The sequence below is a fragment of the Saccoglossus kowalevskii genome, chromosome 3 (assembly GCF_978046115.1).
Source record: "Saccoglossus kowalevskii chromosome 3, keSacKowa6.1, whole genome shotgun sequence".
Classification (NCBI taxonomy): domain Eukaryota; kingdom Metazoa; phylum Hemichordata; class Enteropneusta; family Harrimaniidae; genus Saccoglossus; species Saccoglossus kowalevskii.
The window spans coordinates 22,739,105-22,760,741 of record NC_140643.1 but is presented as its reverse complement, the minus strand read 5'-3'; the positions used below and the strand labels follow the sequence as shown (position 1 = coordinate 22,760,741).

Below are 21,637 nucleotides of genomic sequence, written 5' to 3'. Positions count from 1 at the left end.
CATATTTAATGTTCTTTCCAGAAAAAAACACTATTAACCTTTTCACCACCAGAATTTCTTGCCCAAATTTTTCTGCACTTTTTTCTTATATTCTTCAATACTGTGGAATACTTTATTTTCGCTGGAATTAATTTTCGCTGAAAAGGCTTTTTGGGCGTTTTGTATGGAATTTATTTTCACTGATTTTTGATGAGTTTAATGTGAAATATAGGAGAAAAAGTATATTCCCTGGATTTTATTTTCACGGAATAATCCCTTCAGCGAAAATGGCGAAAATAAATTCCAAGCGAAAATAAAGTATTCTACAGTATTTCTCGATCTGAACCCTAATTTTGGAGCCAACGGACAAAATGCGAGTCAAATTTCAATCAAAAAATTTGGCTATTTTTGTCCCAATCTTCTGCAAGAAAGTGCAGACTACCGGTATAAACAGGACTATTTTGTGAAAAAAATAGAGCTGGTGGTGAAAAGGTTAATTTGGAGTAGATACAAAGCTACTTTAATACTAGATTGTGCATGATTGGTTACCCAATCAAAAAGCAGTTTGCTTCAACCAATCAAAATCTACCTTGTATGCTTTGACTCAACTGTTAATTTGTGGTTGGGTTGGTCTGTATGAGTGCATGTGCAATTCTTTGAGATGCATCAACAAATGTATTTCAAAATTTGGTAGAATAAAAATATCATACTGAACACAAAGAAATAAATTAAAAAGAGGCACCAAAATTATGACATCTTTAATGTTGACAAAATTCATGCAGGTTGCCATTTTGAAAAATAATCATAAGGTTTGTACATCATAAAAACAGCTCTATATTCAGCAAAATATAGTAATTTTACATTTATTCTATTTATTGTAAAATGAAATCAGAATAGTATGCTTCAACAATAATTACATATAATAAAGAGTCTATATTTGTCCTATGATTTCCAAGGTAATTCCAATCTAGGCAGCATCTCACATCGCTACAGGTTTTACGGTCAAATAATCCAATAATAATTCTAGCTAATATAAACAATCATCTATTTTATATTAAAAGAAATATTGTGAGACGTAAATATACAAGTATGCTACTGTACGACTTGTGACAATGTTGGCATTGTTCAAGCGATCCATCTCCAGCCGGAGCACCGTATGAAATGGACCATTAATATTCCGTATCATTCTAACAGTACCTGAAGTAGATGAAAAAAAAATACTTTAGTGAATACATGTCGGATAGTTCAGTAATAATTGCCATATACTATTATGCATAATGTACGGTAGTATGTTTTTAAATTCTAGACATTTGGCCGCCAATCGGCCATTTTGAATTGAATAGTTGGAACATGATTGGTCAAATAATATCAATGATCTGGAACAGCATTCATTAAAAAAAAATGGCCACCAGCCAGCCATTTTCATTCTGAAAATAAAATGACATGCATGTACCAAGTTTGAATAAAATCTGTCCACACAAATGAATTTTTAAGGACAAAAATAACCTCCATTCAGCCATGTGATGAATTTGTGAAGTTTCAATGTGATCAGACTGAGTATGTCTGAGATGCATGTGAAGACGCCCAACATAGACCTATGCATAGAGGTCAGAACATAATTCTCTATTTTCAGACTGGAAATATTGGAAATAATCATTTTATTAAGCCTCAGTAGCTAAAACTTTTAAGCTTTGGAAACAGATATTAGGGCATAGAACTATGATAAATTTGAAATATTTGATGTGTTAAAACACCTTGAGATAAAGCATGATATACTGTAAAATACTTTATATTCAGTGAAAATAAAATCCACCTAATATACTTTTTTTCCTTTGTTTTACATTAAATTCAATAACCCACCATGAGTGACATTCATACCAAGTTTGAATAATATTGACCCAGGCATGCCTGACGAGTGTTTTGGGAGACGAAAATTGTCACCAGTCTGTCTAATCGAATCAACTTGCCAATGTATACCATTATATTGTTTTTGCACCTACTTTCACAAAATTCAGTCAAAGAACGACTGAGAAATGGTATCAGTACAGGCATGACATACTCAAATTTTGTTTTTGTGTATGTGCCTAAAATGACTGCCAGTTTGCTAAATTTTATCATAATTCAAAAATAACTGAAAACAACATTATGTCTTGCCTTATATCTGACAAAGGTCATAAAAGGCTTCCAGTCGGCCATTTTAAATGAAAAATATCAAGGCATGACTGAGAAACTGTTGATGGTCAGTCAAGGGACAACCAAATGCATCCCATTATTAACTTTTTGTAGCAACCTTAAACACGATATGCGAGTGAAGCTCAAATACAATGGATCCAAGCATGTATGAGATATGGTTTTGTGAAAACTATTTGTATGTGCGAGGTATTTAATTTCATGAAAAATGAAATTACATGCATCAAGGCACCATTGAATATAGTATCGATTTTAAACCCAATCTATCAAGACTGGGATGAAAACATGGCTGCCATTCAGCCATCTTGAATAAGATTACGGAACAAATTAAAAGGCATACCCGGTCTGATTCAATGTCTGATGTATGTGTTACCCTTCAGTTTGAACTTGATCGATGCAGGTAAAGACAGACAAGTCAATCCATAGGTCCCGGTTTTCAAACTGCATTCGAACAGGCAATGAAATATTCCCTGTTTTTCTAATTTCTATCCCTCCTCACCTATCGCTTGGAGGATTACAACCACAATACAGATAGTCACTCCTCCGTGATATTGTGACACTGGTTCAGAATACTTTGGAATTGCCGGTATATATAATTATATTAACATTTGTCCTGTGGCAGTGAGAAATTTATTGTTAACTGTGTACATACCTGATGCACCATGGGATACTACGTCAAACCATCCACCATGGTTACCTTCAGCGATGTGGAACCGAATCCTTGGTGTACCAGTTGTGATGGCACTCATGGTAATCAGTGGTCTGGGCGGCGTCAGATTCGATGGCAAGGAGATGTGATTGTAGGATATAGCATCAGTCTTCTCCAGTAAACATTCAGCATCGTTGGCTGCACAGCGTTGTTTTACGCATCGGAACTCGTCTTCTGATCCTGGACTGTATGATAAAAAGAGCAGAGGTTTGATGACAATGCAGACATGAATACCACCATGTTTTTGTTCTCAGGATGGTTAATATAATAGTAGTCTTCCATGCAGACATTCATAGCCAAATATAATAAAAAACTTACCTATTTGCATTATAGGGTTTGTAGCTGAGAGTTGAACAATGTGTAATAATGGTTCATTTTCAGACCCACCCAAATTTGAACTATGTATCTACTCATGTGGAGTAACAGGGGGTTGTTTTGAATATGGAGTAACATTACAGACTGAACAAAGAAGGATGAATAGTGCTTGGATTTGTGTGAATGCACCATATCTGTTGGTATGTGGTGGATTATATGACAATTACGAAAAATATCACAATCAGTTATTTGTTTTATTTATAAGTCACCTGAACTACACTAATGTATGTAACACAATGTTTACATATTCTAAAGCCAGGGTTTGTACAACTGAAATAAAATTCAAAGACTAGCTTTTACACAACTTAAGTCATTTTTTTTGGGTTAAATCACTTTATGACAGTAATGGCTTTTACGCTGATCATACAAAGAATATATTTCTTTACATTTTATAGGTGATTTCTATGCAACAGGAATGGCTTTTTATAATAATTGTTCATTTTTTACAACTTTCAAGTGTATTCCAGAACTTCACTACAGAAATTTAATATTTGTAACATTAAATCTTCACAAAAACTGTGTCCCAGAATTATATTTTCTGTATTTTCATTTTAGAAGTGACGGAAAAGCCAAAATAGGTATTTGTTTATATCTTGCACATCAGGTAACAATCGACAAAGTAATACACTAATTAGAAAACAATATTCATTTCAAAATTTGTGGAAAAGGAGACTTAAGAGAATCGTATGATAATGAGATTTTTCCAGTACAGTGCCACAATGCTAGCAGCCAGTTTTAATTAAGATTTTTTTTCTCTCAAATACAGAAATTTTTATTTTTGTAAATTGAAAATTTTTCATCATGCTAATTTCTAAATATTCAGTGACCCGTAGTTTCCAAAAAAAATTGTTCTGGATTTCTGTAAAATATTGTGCTTAAAATAAATTCACAGAATGCTATGTTGTCAAAATCATTGCTTCCTAGAATTTGTATTTGGTACAGTAAACAATTATTTTAGCGACATTCTTTCCCGCTAAGTTACGATTCTCGTCATAGCTTCTCAGTTCTAATTCAAGTTCAATATCTCTTGGTCCTGTCATGGGCTGGATTAAATAGATTGTTCCTTTAAGTTGTTCCTTCTGCAACTGGAATTCATTCGCCTCATTTCCCTTGGTTAGAAAAAAGTCGTATGTATTGGTTCCAAATGGAACAGCAGTCATGGTGAAGAGCCGTGCTGGAATACGCACATCAGACGGGAATGTGATGTAGTTGTACGAGATGGAGAACGGCAAGCCTATACACTCGGCATCATCAATCGCACACTGTTCCCGGCGACAGCGACTGTAAACAGAAAAGGGGAGCAACAAAGAAATCTGCATTAGTCAACTGTGTAATCACAAATGTTTTACCAAAAGACAGACATTTCAGATAGTTTTTCAACCAATAGAAAAGTAGAATGAGAGAGAAAATGAGGAAAGACACAGCAGATTTCTTTGCATAGGCTCCCCAGAGAGCATTACCTTGGTCACTGCTTCCCCCAGAGTGCATGACTTTGGTCACTGCTTCCCCCAGAGTGCATTACCTTGGTCACTGCTTCCCCCAGAGAGCATTACCTTGGTCACTGCTTTCCCCAGAGTGCATGACTTTGGTCACTGCTTCTCCCAGAGTGCATGACTTTGGTCACTGCTTCCCCCAGAGTGCATTACCTTGGTCACTGCTTCCCCCAGAAAGCATCACCTTGGTCACTGCTTCCCCCAGAGTGCATTACCTTGGTCACTGCTTCCCCCAGAGAGCATTACCTTGGTCACTGCTTCCCCCAGAGTGCATTACCTTGGTCACTGCTTCCCCCTGGAAATGTATCTTACCTTGGTCACTGCTTCCCCCTGGAAATGTATCTTACCTTGGTCACTGCTTATCCAAATGAGCATTACATTTTTGACTACTGCTTCTCCCTAGAAATATATTACCTTGGTCACTGCTTCCCCAAGAATAACTAATTTTACCCTATTCACTGTTTCTCTAGTGGCAAAATCTTACCTTGTTCACTGCTTCCTTCATAGACAAATCTCACCCACTATGTTCACTGACTGGTACAGAGACCCGACCTGATATCTGCCAGCTGATCTATGTATCATGAGTAGGTGTTTTTTTATAGTTATATCAATACTTATATCCCCTTATACTACATAGAAGTACTATAAAATGACTAATTTTCACTGGATTTAAATTTCGCTGATTTAGCATTTCAGGCATATTCAGTGGGTTTTAAATTCACGGTTTTATCATTTAGATAATGTGTTCCATGCTAAATTTTACATATTCACTGGGTTTTAATTTAGCGCATTTTCCAGTCAGCGAAATAAGCAAAATTAAAACCCAGTGAATAATTAACCCTTTTACAGTACAAAGTACAATACTTTTCAGGTTTTTAGAAACGACATAAACGATTATTTAAGGTTGACAATATACTTACGTTGCTGATGCTTTGACAAAATATGGTGGACATGTGATGCTATGGCAACGAAATCCACCGCGGGTGTTGAAACACGTCTCAGTCGCAGAACATGTGTCTATTCTTTCTTCACACTCGTCAATATCTAGAGCATGACAAAAATAATACTGGTTTGTTGTCATGGTAACAGAGTTAACTGATCATTAAGATTTTAGTTGGTAGTATTGAACGTTTGAGAAATGTCTTGTTGAAATTTTGTGTCATTTTTGGAAGGGAATAGTCAGTTCGTAAACCAACAAATATGGTCTATTATGCGGCATTTTTTCGTAGATAGGCAGAAGCAAAATCTATGAAACAGCAGTACTTAAAATGGTTGGGGGAAAACACGACAGTACTGAACTACTAGAGATAGATTTGTTTTATAGAACCAGAAACGAATATAATAAAACCCAATGCATCAAGAGACATCATACTGAGCACCGTTCTATTTCTTTTGATGTTTGCAGGAGTTGCATATATTCACTAGTGTCACTAAATAATTATACCTCATATAATCATGATGCCAGCTGACAAAGAGCAGGATATTTTTCATTGCTTACCTCTACATGATCTGCCATCAGCCAACAGACTGTATCCAGGTGGGCATGTGCATTTATACGATCCAGGAATGTTCGTACAAACACCGACGCATAGACTACCACGTGACGCATAGAGAGAACATTCATCAATATCTATGGAATATAAAAATTTAAGTAGTCAATAAGAAACATGAACATAATTACACAAAATATACTTTTAGCTGTGAAATCAATCAAACTAGACTGAACACTGGAGTTAGCTGTCAAAATTGACTAGAGTGACCACTGGAGTCGGCTGTCAAACCTGACTAGAGTGACCACTGGAGTTAGCTATCAAGCCTGACTAGAGTGACCACTGGAGTTAGCTGTCAAGCCTGACTAGAGTGACCACTGGAGTTAGCTGTCAAGCCTGACTAGACTGAACACTGGAGTTAGCCTTCAAACCTGACTAGACTGAACACTGGAGTTAGCTGTCAAACCTGACTAGACTGAACACTGGAGTTAGCTGTCAAGCCTGACTAGAGTGACCACTGGAGTTAGCTGTCAAGCCTGACTAGACTGAACACTGGAGTTAGCTGTCAAACATGACTAGACTGAACACTGGAGTTAACTGCCAAACCCGACTAGACTGAACACTGGAGTTAGCTGTCAAACCTGACTAGACTGAACACTGGAGTTAGCTGTCAAACCTGACTAGACTGAACACTGGAGTTAGCTGTCAAACCTGACTAGAGTGACCACTGGAGTTAGCTGTCAAATCTGACTTGACTGAACACTGGAGTTAGGTGTGAGACCTGACTTCACTGAACACTGGAGTTATTGTGAGACCTGACTAGACTGAACACTCGAGTTAGCTGTCAAACCTGACTTGACTGAACACTGGAGTTAGTTGTGAGACCTGACTTGACAGAACACTGGAGTTAGCTGTGAGACCTGACAAGAATGAACACTGGAGTTAGCTGTCAAACCTGACCCGAATGGAGTACAGAAAACATTTAAAAATTAGTTTATTGTAATCTACTTTTTCACATTTAGTCCTTTTACATGTGTTTGTAACTACTAGGCAGCATTTCTATGGCTGGCAAAAATGTAAAGAAATTATGCCACTGTGTTCCAGCGTACAACTGTTTAGGACAGTGACTCAGTTTAATAATATGTTTTCCATTTCTTTGCAGTAATCATTTTATAAAAGTATGAAACTGTACTTACCATCACATGTGAGCTTATCAGCATTCAGTCTATATCCACGTTGGCATAAACACTGATACGATCCGTAATAATTAACGCATTGTTGAGTGCATGGATTTCCAGATGCGCATTCATCAATATCTAAAAATAAAAAAACCAACCACAAAGCAATCATAGCGTGGATCATAGCATGAAAAATTCATAATTTGACATTAGATAGATAATAATGTGTACCTCTACAGTTGACACCGTCCGGTGCAAGTTCAAATCCTTCTTGACATGTACATCTGTAGGAACCTTCAGTGTTTTCACAGCTTTGCTGACATCGACCTCGCCAATCATTACACTCGTCGATATCTACATTGAAGCACACAAAGAATTGGCAACAAACAGTTAGGCCAAAAAAAACTTGCGTTTCCCCTCAAGTAGGAAAATTGGGTCAGTCGGTCGAATTTTTTTTTTTTTTTAAACTCATGAAAACTAAGGGTATTGTAAATAGCCGAGGTATATAGGGAAAAAACGCGACCCTCGGTCATTGAGGGCAACAAAACAATTTTTTTTTGCCTTACATTGCATAACATGTAAATATATTGACCTTTGACCCTTTCACAAAAGATGTTCACCCTGTGGATGGCATAATTTTTTTCGACCAAAATTTTGCCTATTTTTTAGGATGTTTATATAATTTTGGACCAAATTGACATTATTTCCCTTTGGCTACCAGCTTTGATCAACATTAAAAAATATAAAAAAAAAAAATAATCTGGGTTTTAAGTTCTGAAATGCTGACTTTGGCTCTCAAAGCGGTAAAATGTTATGGTAGTATAAGCACTCCAGTAAAATACATTGTTGCAAGTCAGAAGAACAGAGGTTGAGTTGATAGGAAATGTATCGCTATTTGAAGAGCACAAACAAATCTTGTGGCTATCTCGGCGGCAATTGCATATAATTAAAAACATACAGGCACACAAACATTGAGACAATAACACGCAGCATAAGATTCAAACTCACGCACGTATTACCGGTATAGTTCCATGCATCTAAGTTCTATTTTGGGAAGATGAACACAAGAGATGCTGAATAAAATTGTTTCAGTCACTCACTCACCTTCGCATGTCTTTGTGAACTGGTTAGCTTTGTAACCGACTGGACATTCACAGTTGTATCCCCCTCTGGTATTTATACAGCGTTGATTACTTTGACAAGTGTGGCTGCCGACTAAACACTCATCTATATCTATTAATAGAAGAAACTAGGATTTTAATAAGATGACGAAGAATGAATCGGGTTTGTAGCAAGTGAGAATTACCAGTTACCTGCATGTACAATGAAATCTGTACAAATTTGTGTAGATTGAGCCACACATGTTAAGATGCAAGACAATAGAAAAAGTCATGAAATTTTGTTAAATATAATTTTTGTGATATTTACTTTCATGATTATTGATTGACATGCTGGCAGACAGGTGGTCATTACGCCTCGCATTTGAAAGTAAAGGTCATATATGAAAGTCCTATACGAACTAGATTGTTGATAACGTTTACAACCCTGCAATGTCCACACATCCACAGAAACAACTTGTGAGTTCCTCAACCACCTTGAGCCCTGCAGTGTGTCCATTTTTTCCAGATACAAATTTGCACACAGATTTATATATTTTACTGCCATTTTGAATTATGGGGAAAATCAATGAATGTATTTACTGTGATCACCAACTCATTTCATATTCATATACATTGCAAGCAACATCTGGATGCTAACAAAAGATTTTCAGTTTTGACTCGATATCTTTTGAGCATATACACATAAGTATTACTGAATGAGCATTTTGCACCTGCAAATGTTATCAATTTGTACTTTAGCAACATTATCAACTAAACCCAAAATGATTGCATCTCTCATTGGAGTAAGTAAAGTACTTACCAACACACCTGAGTCCGTTATTGTCAATTTCAAAGCCTGCCCCGCACTGTTGTCTTGCTGCACATCGATACGAACCCCTGGTATTATAACAGTTGGAATTTTGTGGACAAGGATTGCCAAGACATTCGTTTATATCTAAGATAACCGGAAATATTATCAAATTATAGTTTATAATTTCGGAGCTAACAGACAAAATTTTAGTGAACTTTTTGTTTTCATTCAAAAAGTTTGTCTATTTTTGTCCCAATCTTCTCAATGAAAGTGCATATACAAAATGTATAAACAGACTATTTTGTGAATTTGTGATGAAAAGATGGGACTGTGAAAAGGTTAAAGGACAATAGACATTGTGAAGTTATGTATACCGGTACAACACATGTAAAACACATTTTTTTGTTCACATTAAATTACAATGTTCAATACGTGGTGAGAAATTTAAATGCATATTTGATTAAATAAAAAAAAATTTGACGAACTGATTAAAATATTAGAGAAGATTTTTTTTTCAACTTTACTTTTCAACTCTTCAACCTCAAAATATGTCCTTCAACCTGATATGCCAAGAATACTATTAAACAACCAGATTACTATTTTTAATAGTTATTTAGGACTACGATTACCAAATATTATCTTCTAGATTACCAAGTGGTGCTGTCGATAGATAATTTCTGTCATTTTCAGAATATTGGCAATCAGAAAGAATGAACTGCAGAATTGATTTTCAAGATTATTGAAATCAGAGCCCATTCCTGAGGTGTTGATTATTAAAAATTAATATTTAAGGGGTGGTGATTCTCGTGTCGCATTGTGTTTGACATGGAACTCACAGCAACGTACACAACGTGTGTAAAATGCATTGAAATTCGAACATGTGCTGCATGATGACACATAAATTAATTACAGCGGATTAACAGGGGGAATTTATTAGCACCGCAAAACCATAACTTGTATTGTCACTGATTTTGAACAAAAATTAATTTATTGAAAAATACAAAAAAAAATTGCGAAACGTTACACCATTCCTTCAGAGTGAGAGAAAGTATGGTTTTCAAAGGTTTAAGTAGAGTACGCCCTCTATGCTATACTTTGGATAGAACAGTACACTGCCCTCTATGCTGTACTTTGGATAGAACAGTACACTGCCTTCTATAGTTCACAATGGAATTCAACCTTAACCAATACCCACCTACACAGTTACCATTACTGTCCACATTCATCCCCAATCCACAGTCTGCTTTATCTACACACTGGAATGTTCCAAGTTCATTAACACAATTTTGATTCAATGCACAATTGTGTGTACCTAAATCACACTCGTTATCATCTGCAGACAAAAATGAATAAACAAAAGTTATGAATGAAGTAGTGGTTTTTTTCATGTAATTACTGAATTAAATGTGGTGAATCCTGAATTTCATTTTACTTTTATTATATAAAAAGAAATAGAAACAGGGAAAAAACACACAAAATTGTAAAAATTTTTGAGGATTGTACCAACTCAAGGAACCTCCTCTGTATCCACCACTGGACCTAGTATCTTGACTGATCACTGACTTACCAACACATTCCTGTGTGAGTGCATTTAGTGTATACCCAGTACCACAATCTCTGACTCACTGACTTACCAACATATTGCTGTGTGAGTGCATTTAGTGTATACCCAGTACCACAATCTCTGACTCACTGACTTACCAACATATTGCTGTGTGAGTGCATTTAGTGTATACCCAGTACCACAATCTCCGACTCACTGACTTACCAACATATTGCTGTGTGAGTGCATTTAGTGTATACCCAGTACCACAATCTCTGACTCACTGACTTACCAACATATTGCTGTGTGAGTGCATTTAGTGTATACCCAGTACCACAATATCTGACACACTGACTTACCAACACATTACTGTGTGAGTGCATTTAGTGTATACCCAGTACCACAATCTCTGACTCACTGACTTACCAACACATTACTGTGTGAGTGCATTTAGTGTATACCCAGTACCACAATCTCTGACTCACTGACTTACCAACACATTGCTGTGTGAGTGCATTTAGTGCATACCCAGTACCACAATCTCTGACTCACCGACTTACCAACACATTACTGTGTGAGTGCATTTAGTGCATACCCAGTACCACAATCTCTGACTCACTGACTTACCAACACATTGCTGTGTGAGTGCATTTAGTGCATACCCAGTACCACAATCTCTGACTCACTGACTTACCAACACATTACTGTGTGAGTGCATTTAGTGTATACCCAGTACCACAATCTCTGACTCACTGACTTACCAACACATTGCTGTGTGAGTGCATTTAGTGCATACCCAGTACCACAATCTCTGACTCACTGACTTACCAACACATTACTGTGTGAGTGCATTTAGTGTATACCCAGTACCACAATCTCTGACTCACTGACTTACCAACACATTATTGTGTGAGTGCACGGTATATCCAGTACCACAATCTCTGACACACTGACTTACCAACACATTGCTGTGTGAGTGCATTTAGTGCATACCCAGTACCACAATCTCTGACTCACTGACTTACCAATACATTGCTGTGTGAGTGCATTTAGTGCATACCCAGTACCACAATCTCTGACTCACCGACTTACCAACACATTACTGTGTGAGTGCATTTAGTGTATACCCAGTACCACAATCTCTGACTCACTGACTTACCAACACATTGCTGTGTGAGTGCATTTAGTGTATATCCAGTACCACAATCTCTGACTCACCGACTTACCAACACATTACTGTGTGAGTGCATTTAGTGTATACCCAGTACCACAATCTCTGACTCACTGACTTACCAACACATTGCTGTGTGAGTGCATTTAGTGTATATCCAGTACCACAATCTCTGACTCACTGACTTACCAACACATTACTGTGTGAGTGCATTTAGTGTATACCCAGTACCACAATCTCTGACTCACTGACTTACCAACACATTGCTGTGTGAGTGCATTTAGTGTATACCCAGTACCACAATCTCTGACTCACCGACTTACCAACACATTACTGTGTGAGTGCATTTAGTGTATACCCAGTACCACAATCTCTGACTCACTGACTTACCAACACATTACTGTGTGAGTGCATTTAGTGTATATCCAGTACCACAATCTCTGACTCACCGACTTACCAACACATTGCTGTGTGAGTGCATTTAGTGTATATCCAGTACCACAATCTCTGACTCGCTGACACTGATATGATCCAAAATTATTTACACATCGTTGACCTTCCAAGCAGGACGAATAACCTAGGGCACATTCGTTGATATCTACAAGGAAGAGAACAGATCAAAAAAGTGATACCAGTATTCTCTCGCACTTAAAACTTTAAATTAATGTATTTTTCAGTTTGTAGCTATGAGAATGATAATCTGTTTAGCAATAATAATGAATTTTAATGTCATGTTTACATTCAAAGAAAGCTTAGAAAGAACTACCATGGGCTGAGAACAAGAACTTATAAACGTTCATGGTAGAAAATATACTAGAAATAGTAAAAATGCCAGTGAATTATATTGCTTGCTGTCACAGTGCTGTCAAAAATGAAAGGAAGGTGTGCTCAGTCATGTGATTTGGATCATTTCAAATGAGCTCAAGGTGATATCCTGTCAAAGGGTTGAAATATCTTATTGCTGTATAGGTAATCTCATCATCAGTATTTCAAATGTTTAAAACTAAACTGATTAAAAACAATGAATATACCATACTATTGAAACAACAAAACCATATTCCCTTCATTTTTATAAATATATATATAACCACTTGTTGGCAGTTGATCATTATCAAGCACACTGTGTACTGACGTCATTTGAAATTATATTCCAATGCTAGTTATTATTTTACATGCCACTCGAGACCTCTGGTCTAAGTTTGAATTGTGGAATTTATAAACATTTACAATAAAAATGTAGAGAGGAGATTTGTTGTGTTGATAGTACTTAAGAAAGGTTATAACAAAGATCAACTTGCATGTGCTACTCACTCTAAAAGTTTTATATTTAAAAGACATGATACAAGAGTCAATTCATTGATCATTGTATTTTGATCCGTGCATTATACCTTGTTGGCTTGTTGACAAATTGCTGTAAATATGGTACAATGTGTTGATTTAAATAGAGATATTTTCTATTCCTTGCAAAGGGCTGAAGATTGTTGATGTCAACTTGCCATAATACACAGATCAACGTTTGTAAAATGTCAATAAAAGTTTGTGAGTCATCAACAATAACTGGGATTGTTTAGACAGAGAAGTTAAAGCGACTGTCACTGATATTCTTTAGAAAGAGAAGTGAATCAAACTAACTATACATTGGACATTATTTTCGTTCACTGCAAGATCTCAGGTAATGTGCTAAAGATGTGGGTTGAAAATCAGCTGCAAAAATCAAATAATTTGATCTAAAATTTGAATTTTGACATATCTGTACTTATCATAATTGACCATTTTATAAAAAAAATAGTTTTGAGTTAAATTATATGTGATATTTTGAATGATGCCACTAAGTTGTTTGGGCTAATCTGCACTGGCTCGGAAGGTTGTAAATGATTAGCTAGTTTGAATTTCTAATTTGCATAACATTACTGAGAATGAATGTGCATTCAACGCCACAAGTCTTTTGTTTTTTTAGCCAATCAGAATTCATCTTCCGAGCCAGTGCAGATCAGCAGAAATGTTTGTTCTGTTATACATTCCATTTCAAGCATAACACGAATCTCGCAGTAAACGGAAACAGTCTATTATAGCATCACAATAGACAGCAAAAATGATTCATAATTATGATGGCAGATATAAAGCATGGTAATGATGTGAACAAACCTTCACATCTCTGTGTTTGGGTGTCATACTGCAATCCAATATCACAGAGGTTTTGACGTTGACATCGGTAGGCACCGGGAGTGTTGATACATTGTAAACTTCCACACGGACTGCCCAGTTCTATACATTCATCAACATCTAGCAAAAAAAAAATACAATTTTGTAAAATTTCTGAATATGTACGCATGACACAAGAAATGATGTAGACAGCACTGTTAACTCGAATTAACACATCATCTTCGTTTGGCTATCCGTGAAAGCTTCCAGCATGTGATGTGTTAAAAAAGATTGGAGCATCTATATACACCAGATTTTAATCTTAGTCTTACTTTAATAGTACACTTACCATCACATTTGTTTGTCAATGTATTATAAAGGTAACCAGGGTCACACCTCCCAACATTAGACCCAGCTTCACAATGAAATGACCCAACGATATTGACACAGTTTTCCCCTGGTTGGCAGTTGTCTATACCAGTTGTACACTCATTAATATCTACAAAGAGAGAAGAGTGTGATAATCAGTGTTAACTCTTATTCGATATGATGCATCATTGATGCAGAAAGATTTGCTGTGATGCAACTAGTTGTGCCTATTCACCAGTGCATCATTGATGCAGAAAGATTTGTTGTGATGCAACAAGTTGTGCCTATTCACCAGTGCATCATTGATGCAGAAAGATTTGCTATGATGCAACTAATTGTGCCTATTCACCAGTGCATCAATGATGCAACTAGTTGTGCCTATTCACCAGTGCATCATTGATGCAGAAAGATTTTCTGTGATGCAATTAGTTGTGCCTATTCACCAGTGCATCATTGATGCAAAAAGATTTGCTGTGATGCATTGAGTTGTGCATATTCACCGTTGCATCATTGATGCAGAAAGATTTGCTGTGATGCAATTAGTTGTGCCTATTCACCAGTACATCATTGATGCAGAAAGATTTGCTGTGATGCAACTAGTTGTGCATATTCACCATTGCATCATTGATGCAGAAAGATTTGCTGTGATGCAACTAGTTGTGCCTATTCACCAGTGCATCATTGATGCAGAAAGATTTGTTGTGATGCAACGAGTTGTGCCTATTCACCAGTGCATCATTGATGCAGAAAGATTTGTTGTGATGCAACGAGTTGTGCCTATTCACCAGTGCATCAATGATGCAACTAGTTGTGCCTATTCACCAGTGCATCATTGATGCAGAAAGATTTTCTGTGATGCAATTAGTTGTGCCTATTCACCAGTGCACCATTGATGCAAAAAGATTTGCTGTGATGCATTGAGTTGTGCATATTCACCGTTGCATCATTGATGCAGAAAGATTTGCTGTGATGCAATTAGTTGTGCCTATTCACCAGTACATCATTGATGCAGAAAGATTTGCTGTGATGCAACTAGTTGTGCATATTCACCATTGCATCATTGATGCAGAAAGATTTGCTGTGATGCAACTAGTTGTGCCTATTCACCAGTGCATCATTGATGCAGAAAGATTTGTTGTGATGCAACGAGTTGTGCCTATTCACCAGTGCATCATTGATGCAGAAAGATTTGTTGTGATGCAACGAGTTGTGCCTATTCACCAGTGCATCAATGATGCAACTAGTTGTGCCTATTCACCAGTGCATCATTGATGCAGAAAGATTTTCTGTGATGCAATTAGTTGTGCCTATTCACCAGTGCATCATTGATGCAAAAAGATTTGCTGTGATGCATCGAGTTGTGCATATTCACCATTGCATCATTGATGCAGAAAGATTTGCTGTGATGCAATTAGTTGTGCCTATTCACCAGTACATCATTGATGCAGAAAGATTTGCTGTGATGCAACTAGTTGTGCATATTCACCATTGCATCATTGATGCAGAAAGATTTGCTGTGATGCAACTAGTTGTGCCTATTCACCAGTGCATCATTGATGCAGAAAGATTTGTTGTGATGCAACGAGTTGTGCCTATTCACCAGTGCATCATTGATGCAGAAAGATTTGTTGTGATGCAACGAGTTGTGCCTATTCACCAGTGCATCAATGATGCAACGAGTTGTGCCTATTCACCAGTGCATCATTGATGCAGAAAGATTTTCTGTGATGCATCGAGTTGTGCCTATTCACCAGTGCATCATTGATGCATCGAGTTGTGCCCATTCACCAGTGCATCATGATGCACAAAGATTTTTTGTGATGCATCGAGTTGTGCCTATTCACCAGTGCATCATTGATGCATCGAGTTGTGCCGATTCACCAGTGCATCATGATGCAGAAAGATTTGCTGTGATGCAACTAGTTGTGCCGATTCACCAGTGCATCATTGATGCAGAAAGATTTTCTGTGATGCATCGAGTTGTGCCTATTCACCAGTGCATCACTGATGCAGAAAGATTTGCTGTGATGCAACTAGTTGTGCCTATTCACCAGTGCATCATTGATGCAACAAGTTGTGCCGATTCACCAGTGCATCATGATGCAGAAAAATTTTATGTGATGCATTGAGTTGTGTCTATTCACTAGTGCATCATTGATGCAGAAAGATTTTCTGTGATGCATTGAGTTGTGCCGATTCACCAGTGCATCATTGATGCAGAAAGATTTTCTGTGATGCATCGAATTGTGCCTATTCACCAGTGCATCATTGATGCAGAAAGATTTTCTGTGATGCATCGAGTTGTGCCTATTCACCAGTGCATCATTGATGCATCGAGTTGTGCCCATTCACCAGTGCATCATGATGCAGAAAGATTTTTTGTGATGCATCGAGTTGTGCCTATTCACCAGTGCATCATTGATGCATCGAGTTGTGCCGATTCACCAGTGCATCATGATGCAGAAAGATTTGCTGTGATGCAACTAGTTGTGCCTATTCACCAGTGCATCATTGATGCAGAAAGATTTTTTGTGATGCATCGAGTTGTGCCTATTCACCAGTGCATCATTGATGCAGAAATTTTTTCTGTGATGCATCGAGTTGTGCCTATTCACCAGTGCATAATTGATGCAACTAGTTGTGCCTATTCACCAGTGCATCATTGATACAACTAGTTGTGTCTATTCACCAGGGCATCATTGATGCAGAAAGATTTTCTGTGATGCATCGAATTGTGCCTATTCACCAGTGCATCATTGATGCAGAAAGTTTTTCTGTGATGCATCGAGTTGTGCCTATTCACCAGTGCATAATTGATGCAACTAGTTGTGCCTATTCACCAGTGCATCATTGATGCAACTAGTTGTGCCTATTTACCAGTGCATTATTGATGCAGAAAGATTTGCTGTGATGCAACTAGTTGTGCCTATTCACCAGTGCATCATTGATGCAGAAAGATTTGTTGTGATGCAACTAGTTGTGCCGATTCACCAGTGCATCATTGATGCAGAAAGATTTGCTGTGATTACAGCTTGATTAGTACCGGTACAGTCAAAGTTGGGCATTCTCTGGGGGGAGGGGCATTCAGCCATATTCATCACCTAGCAAACACCACAGGTGAAAACAACATTCGAAAACCCTAAGAAAACTGTACTTTGAGCTAGTTGTTGAAACTCTCCTGAACAAGACTACTCCTGCATTGTACCATTTTACTTTACATACCGGTATACATATATAGTTACTATCGTAGTATTAAAAATTAAGTGTGTGCTATTTTCTTGACGTCAGCTATTTTTACTGGCTCTTCGACCTGCAATTCAACAGCAGAATTGGCACAGAGCTACAGAGCCAATAGAAAAGGTACATGATACAGTAGTGTGTATCTGTGATGTAAAAAATGTCTTTATACTGAGGTTGGATATTATTCTATGAATCACCAACTCAAAAATTTGATATAACATATCTAGAAATAATGAAATATTACTATTTGAGTTGATCAAAATAAAATTAGTTTAACTTGTGTAAATTGAAAATTGTTCCATGAACAGAATGCTAATAATTATTTTTGTCTTTAAACAAAGACAAATCTGTAAACATATTGCTGAAAGGGTGGTCATATGAGACAGGTGGTCTTTATACACAGGTTGCTCATGTGATTGCCTTAGGACTGCCTAAAAATTGTCACTATAGACATGTGGTCTTTATACACAAGTTGCTCATGTGATTGCCTTAGGACTGTCTAAAAGAGGTCACATAAGACAGGTGGTCTTTATACACAAGTTGCTCATATGTTATGCCTTAGGACTGCCTAAAAATTGTCACTATAGACAGGTGGTCTTCATACACAAGTTGCTCATGTGATTGCCTTAGGACTGCCTAAAAGTACATGGAAAGTGGTCGTCATATATGGTAAAGGTGGTCACTTAAAAAAGTTTTGCAGTAGAATTTTATCACTTATGTGGCAAAGATTAATGACTTATTTGTCATCGGGACAGTCATTTTGGTTTGAAACATTGAATTGTGAAAATACTTACCACCACAGCTAACACCATCGGGTAATAGTTGGTAGCCATCAAAACAAGAACACACTATATTACCATTATTCAGTACATCGCAGTTATGATCACATGGAGAGTTCAGACATGGATCACGTACTGAAATCAATATACAGACAAAGGTAATTTTGACCCTGTATAATATTGTTTCAGCAAATCGGTAGCAATCAATGAAATCATGAGCCTAATAGAAAGGGAATTATCTAACTTGATTAATCAGGAAAACTTGGGTTTTGTCAAATTTTAATGTTCTGAGTTTGGCAGTAAAAATATATTGTCCGAATGAGAGATGCAGTTAACTTTTTCACCACCAGTTATTTCATTTCATCACAAATTCACAAAATAGTTCTGTTTATAGTCTGCACTTTTCCTTCAGAAGATTGAGACAAAAAAAGCCAAATCTTTTGAATACAAAATTAAAATGTACTCAAATTATGTCTGTTGGCTTCAAAATTTAGGGTTCATTTCCAGAAATATTGAAGAATATAAGAAAAAAAGTGCAGAAAAATTTGGTTGAGTAAGTCTGATGGTGAAAAGGTTAAAGGGAAACTTGAAATTTGTCCACCATAATATTTTTATGACCAGTTAAATCGATGAAACATGGTAAAATTATAATATAACTAGGTTAATGTACTTTACTTTATTGTCACAAAAAAAAAAAAAACATCAATTTGACAATTGTATGAATTTACTACCTTGCCTGTGTAAATGTAAAACTAGTTTTTAGCAGATGTGTAAAAACTGGTCGCTAACAACATGTAAACATTAGTTGTTGAAGTGCAGTTCTGGTGACTGTATCACTTCAAATGAGGTCATATATGTAATTTAACTAGCGTGGTTGAAGATATACCTGGTGCACATGTTCTGCCATCTATCTGTAATGTGTAACCCTCGTCGCAAGCACACATGAAGGAACCAGGTGTATTAATACAAGTGTGCGCACACAACTGATCAGGAAACTCTGTGCACTCATCCATGTTATCTGAAAGTGGCGAAATTATACATAAGACACGGGTGAAGCATAATGGATATTATTATAGACTGGCAATCGGAAGGATGTGTTTTTTATGTTTTGGGGCAAGGTGAATAGTGAATAGGTTTCTCTCTGAGGTGCCTTGGGCTGTTCAGGCTGTTTGCTTCCCAGAGAGTTGAAAATGGTTTACAAATTGATACAATATTTCCCAGTGACCAGGGGTAACCATGTACAGTGCCCAAGAGCGGTTTTTCTTGTGCATTACATAACACTATATACAATGTAATTGCATGTGTTCTGTCAGATACTCATGTGTACATTATTATTTCATTTATGTTATGTTTGTATTGGCAACATGATTCTGAGTGCCTGGGTAACAAAATTATACCACAGTTAAAAAATTTCTGCTGTACAACTATCTTTTCAATCTGATGCCACACAAACAAATGTGAGATGAGACGAGACACATGAATGGTTGGTGATCAGTGAGCATGTGACATACAGTGTATAACACTTCACCTGTTTTGACCCAGAGGCATCAACCAATCACTTGAAATTTGTGTGTTTGTGATGTCAGAATTTATGGAGAAATTGTGTTACGTTGGTCATTTTTTGGCATTTTCGATACAAATCAGTTTATATTTTCACATATTACTGTTATTTATTAATCCTTCTAAGGGGTTTGTCGGAACATATATGATGATGCCAAGCCATCTGTGGTTTAGCAACAAGATTCCCCATATTTTTAAATTAGGACATTGTGACCCCTGGCCGGGCACTATACAAAGTGATCAGGAATTCCATCACCTTATAACATTAAAATATTTCGAGAAACATTGCCAGTGGACACAATCATTTTCAAATGGGATTTATGGATTTAGATTCAAAAGAAAATTACACTTTGAGCAAAACATGGTGATTTATTAAATTCAGCAAGCATTTTACATTTGAACAGTGAATTATTATTTAATCACAATTCCATTTCAAATGTGAGCACTACCGGTACTATCAAATAAAGTAGGACTTTCAATATGCAAATTAGTGATGTTAATTTTCAATAGTTGAGGGCAAAGTCATAACAAACATGACTGCTGATGTTCATAGGAATATTATTAGGAATATTATATGGTATTAGTATTTCTGAAACTCAGATTTTAAATGGTGTTTCGCACTGTTCCTGAGCTGGCTTTTACACAAGATTGAGTGCTAGTGAGAATTGTTTAATGAAACAGGTCAATTGTTATGTTTATGTGTGTGGAAACTATTTATTCCAATTGATTTTCTGAAACAAAACCAAAACTACTGTAAAATTTTCGCTGAAAAGACTTTTTGGGTGTTTTTCATAGAATTTATTTTCACCGATTCTTGACTAGTTGAATGTAATATATAGAAAACAAGGTATATTCAATGGATTTCCTTTTCACTGATTCATCAAAAATAGAAAAAATAAAGTATTTTAAAGTACGTAAATTAATGAAATAAAAAAACAAAATTTAAATAGTGTTCCCACTGTTCCAGAACTGGCTTTTACACAAGATTGACTGTTAGTAAGAATAGTTCAATTGTGGCAGCCATGTCTACTGACATGTTGAGGGACAGCAACTACTGGAAAAAGGTCTTCTCTGATATTTCTAAGGCACCCTATATGTCTAATTTCTGTTTTGCTGTTGGGTTGTTAGTAACTTTTAACTTTTTGTTATGAGCTGGTTCTCAAAATAAAAACTATTATTATTATTATTATTACAATGTTGCAATAGAGATTGATATGCACATCTTTTTTATTTCACTGTAAATTGTCTAACATTCAAGTGATTGGTGTGCATTAAACATGTCAAATGTGGCGACCAATGAGACAAATTAAAAGCTCCTGTAATGAGTACTGGGGTAATTTTCATTTGAAAGATCCCTATAACATGGATATTATCCAATGTTACTGGTAAAACAGATCCCTGTAGATTATTTGCTATGAGGTGTTGTTACAGTTGTAATCGTATTACTAATACATTCCCATTTTGTGGGTGTTCTGAAACAGGCCAATGTTTATGTGTGTGTTAACTAT

At 36.5% G+C, this 21,637-nt stretch overlaps 1 protein-coding gene across 1 annotated transcript; it reads right to left on the bottom strand.

Moving 5' to 3' along the window:
• Window positions 1-715: 715 nt before the first annotated feature.
• Window positions 716-19,582, bottom strand: LOC100374375 (uncharacterized). The gene is made up of 14 exons (XM_085497366.1): window positions 19,456-19,582; window positions 18,585-18,704; window positions 14,531-14,680; window positions 14,185-14,322; window positions 12,497-12,637; window positions 10,521-10,658; window positions 9,335-9,469; window positions 8,519-8,647; window positions 7,646-7,768; window positions 7,433-7,552; window positions 6,245-6,376; window positions 5,667-5,790; window positions 2,822-3,063; window positions 716-1,176 (listed from the first exon to the last, which is right to left on the bottom strand). The coding sequence occupies exons 1-14, from the start codon at window positions 19,580-19,582 to the stop codon at window positions 1,034-1,036; spliced, it is 1,962 nt and encodes a 653-aa protein (XP_085353492.1). The 3' UTR covers window positions 716-1,033.
• Window positions 19,583-21,637: the final 2,055 nt, after the last annotated feature.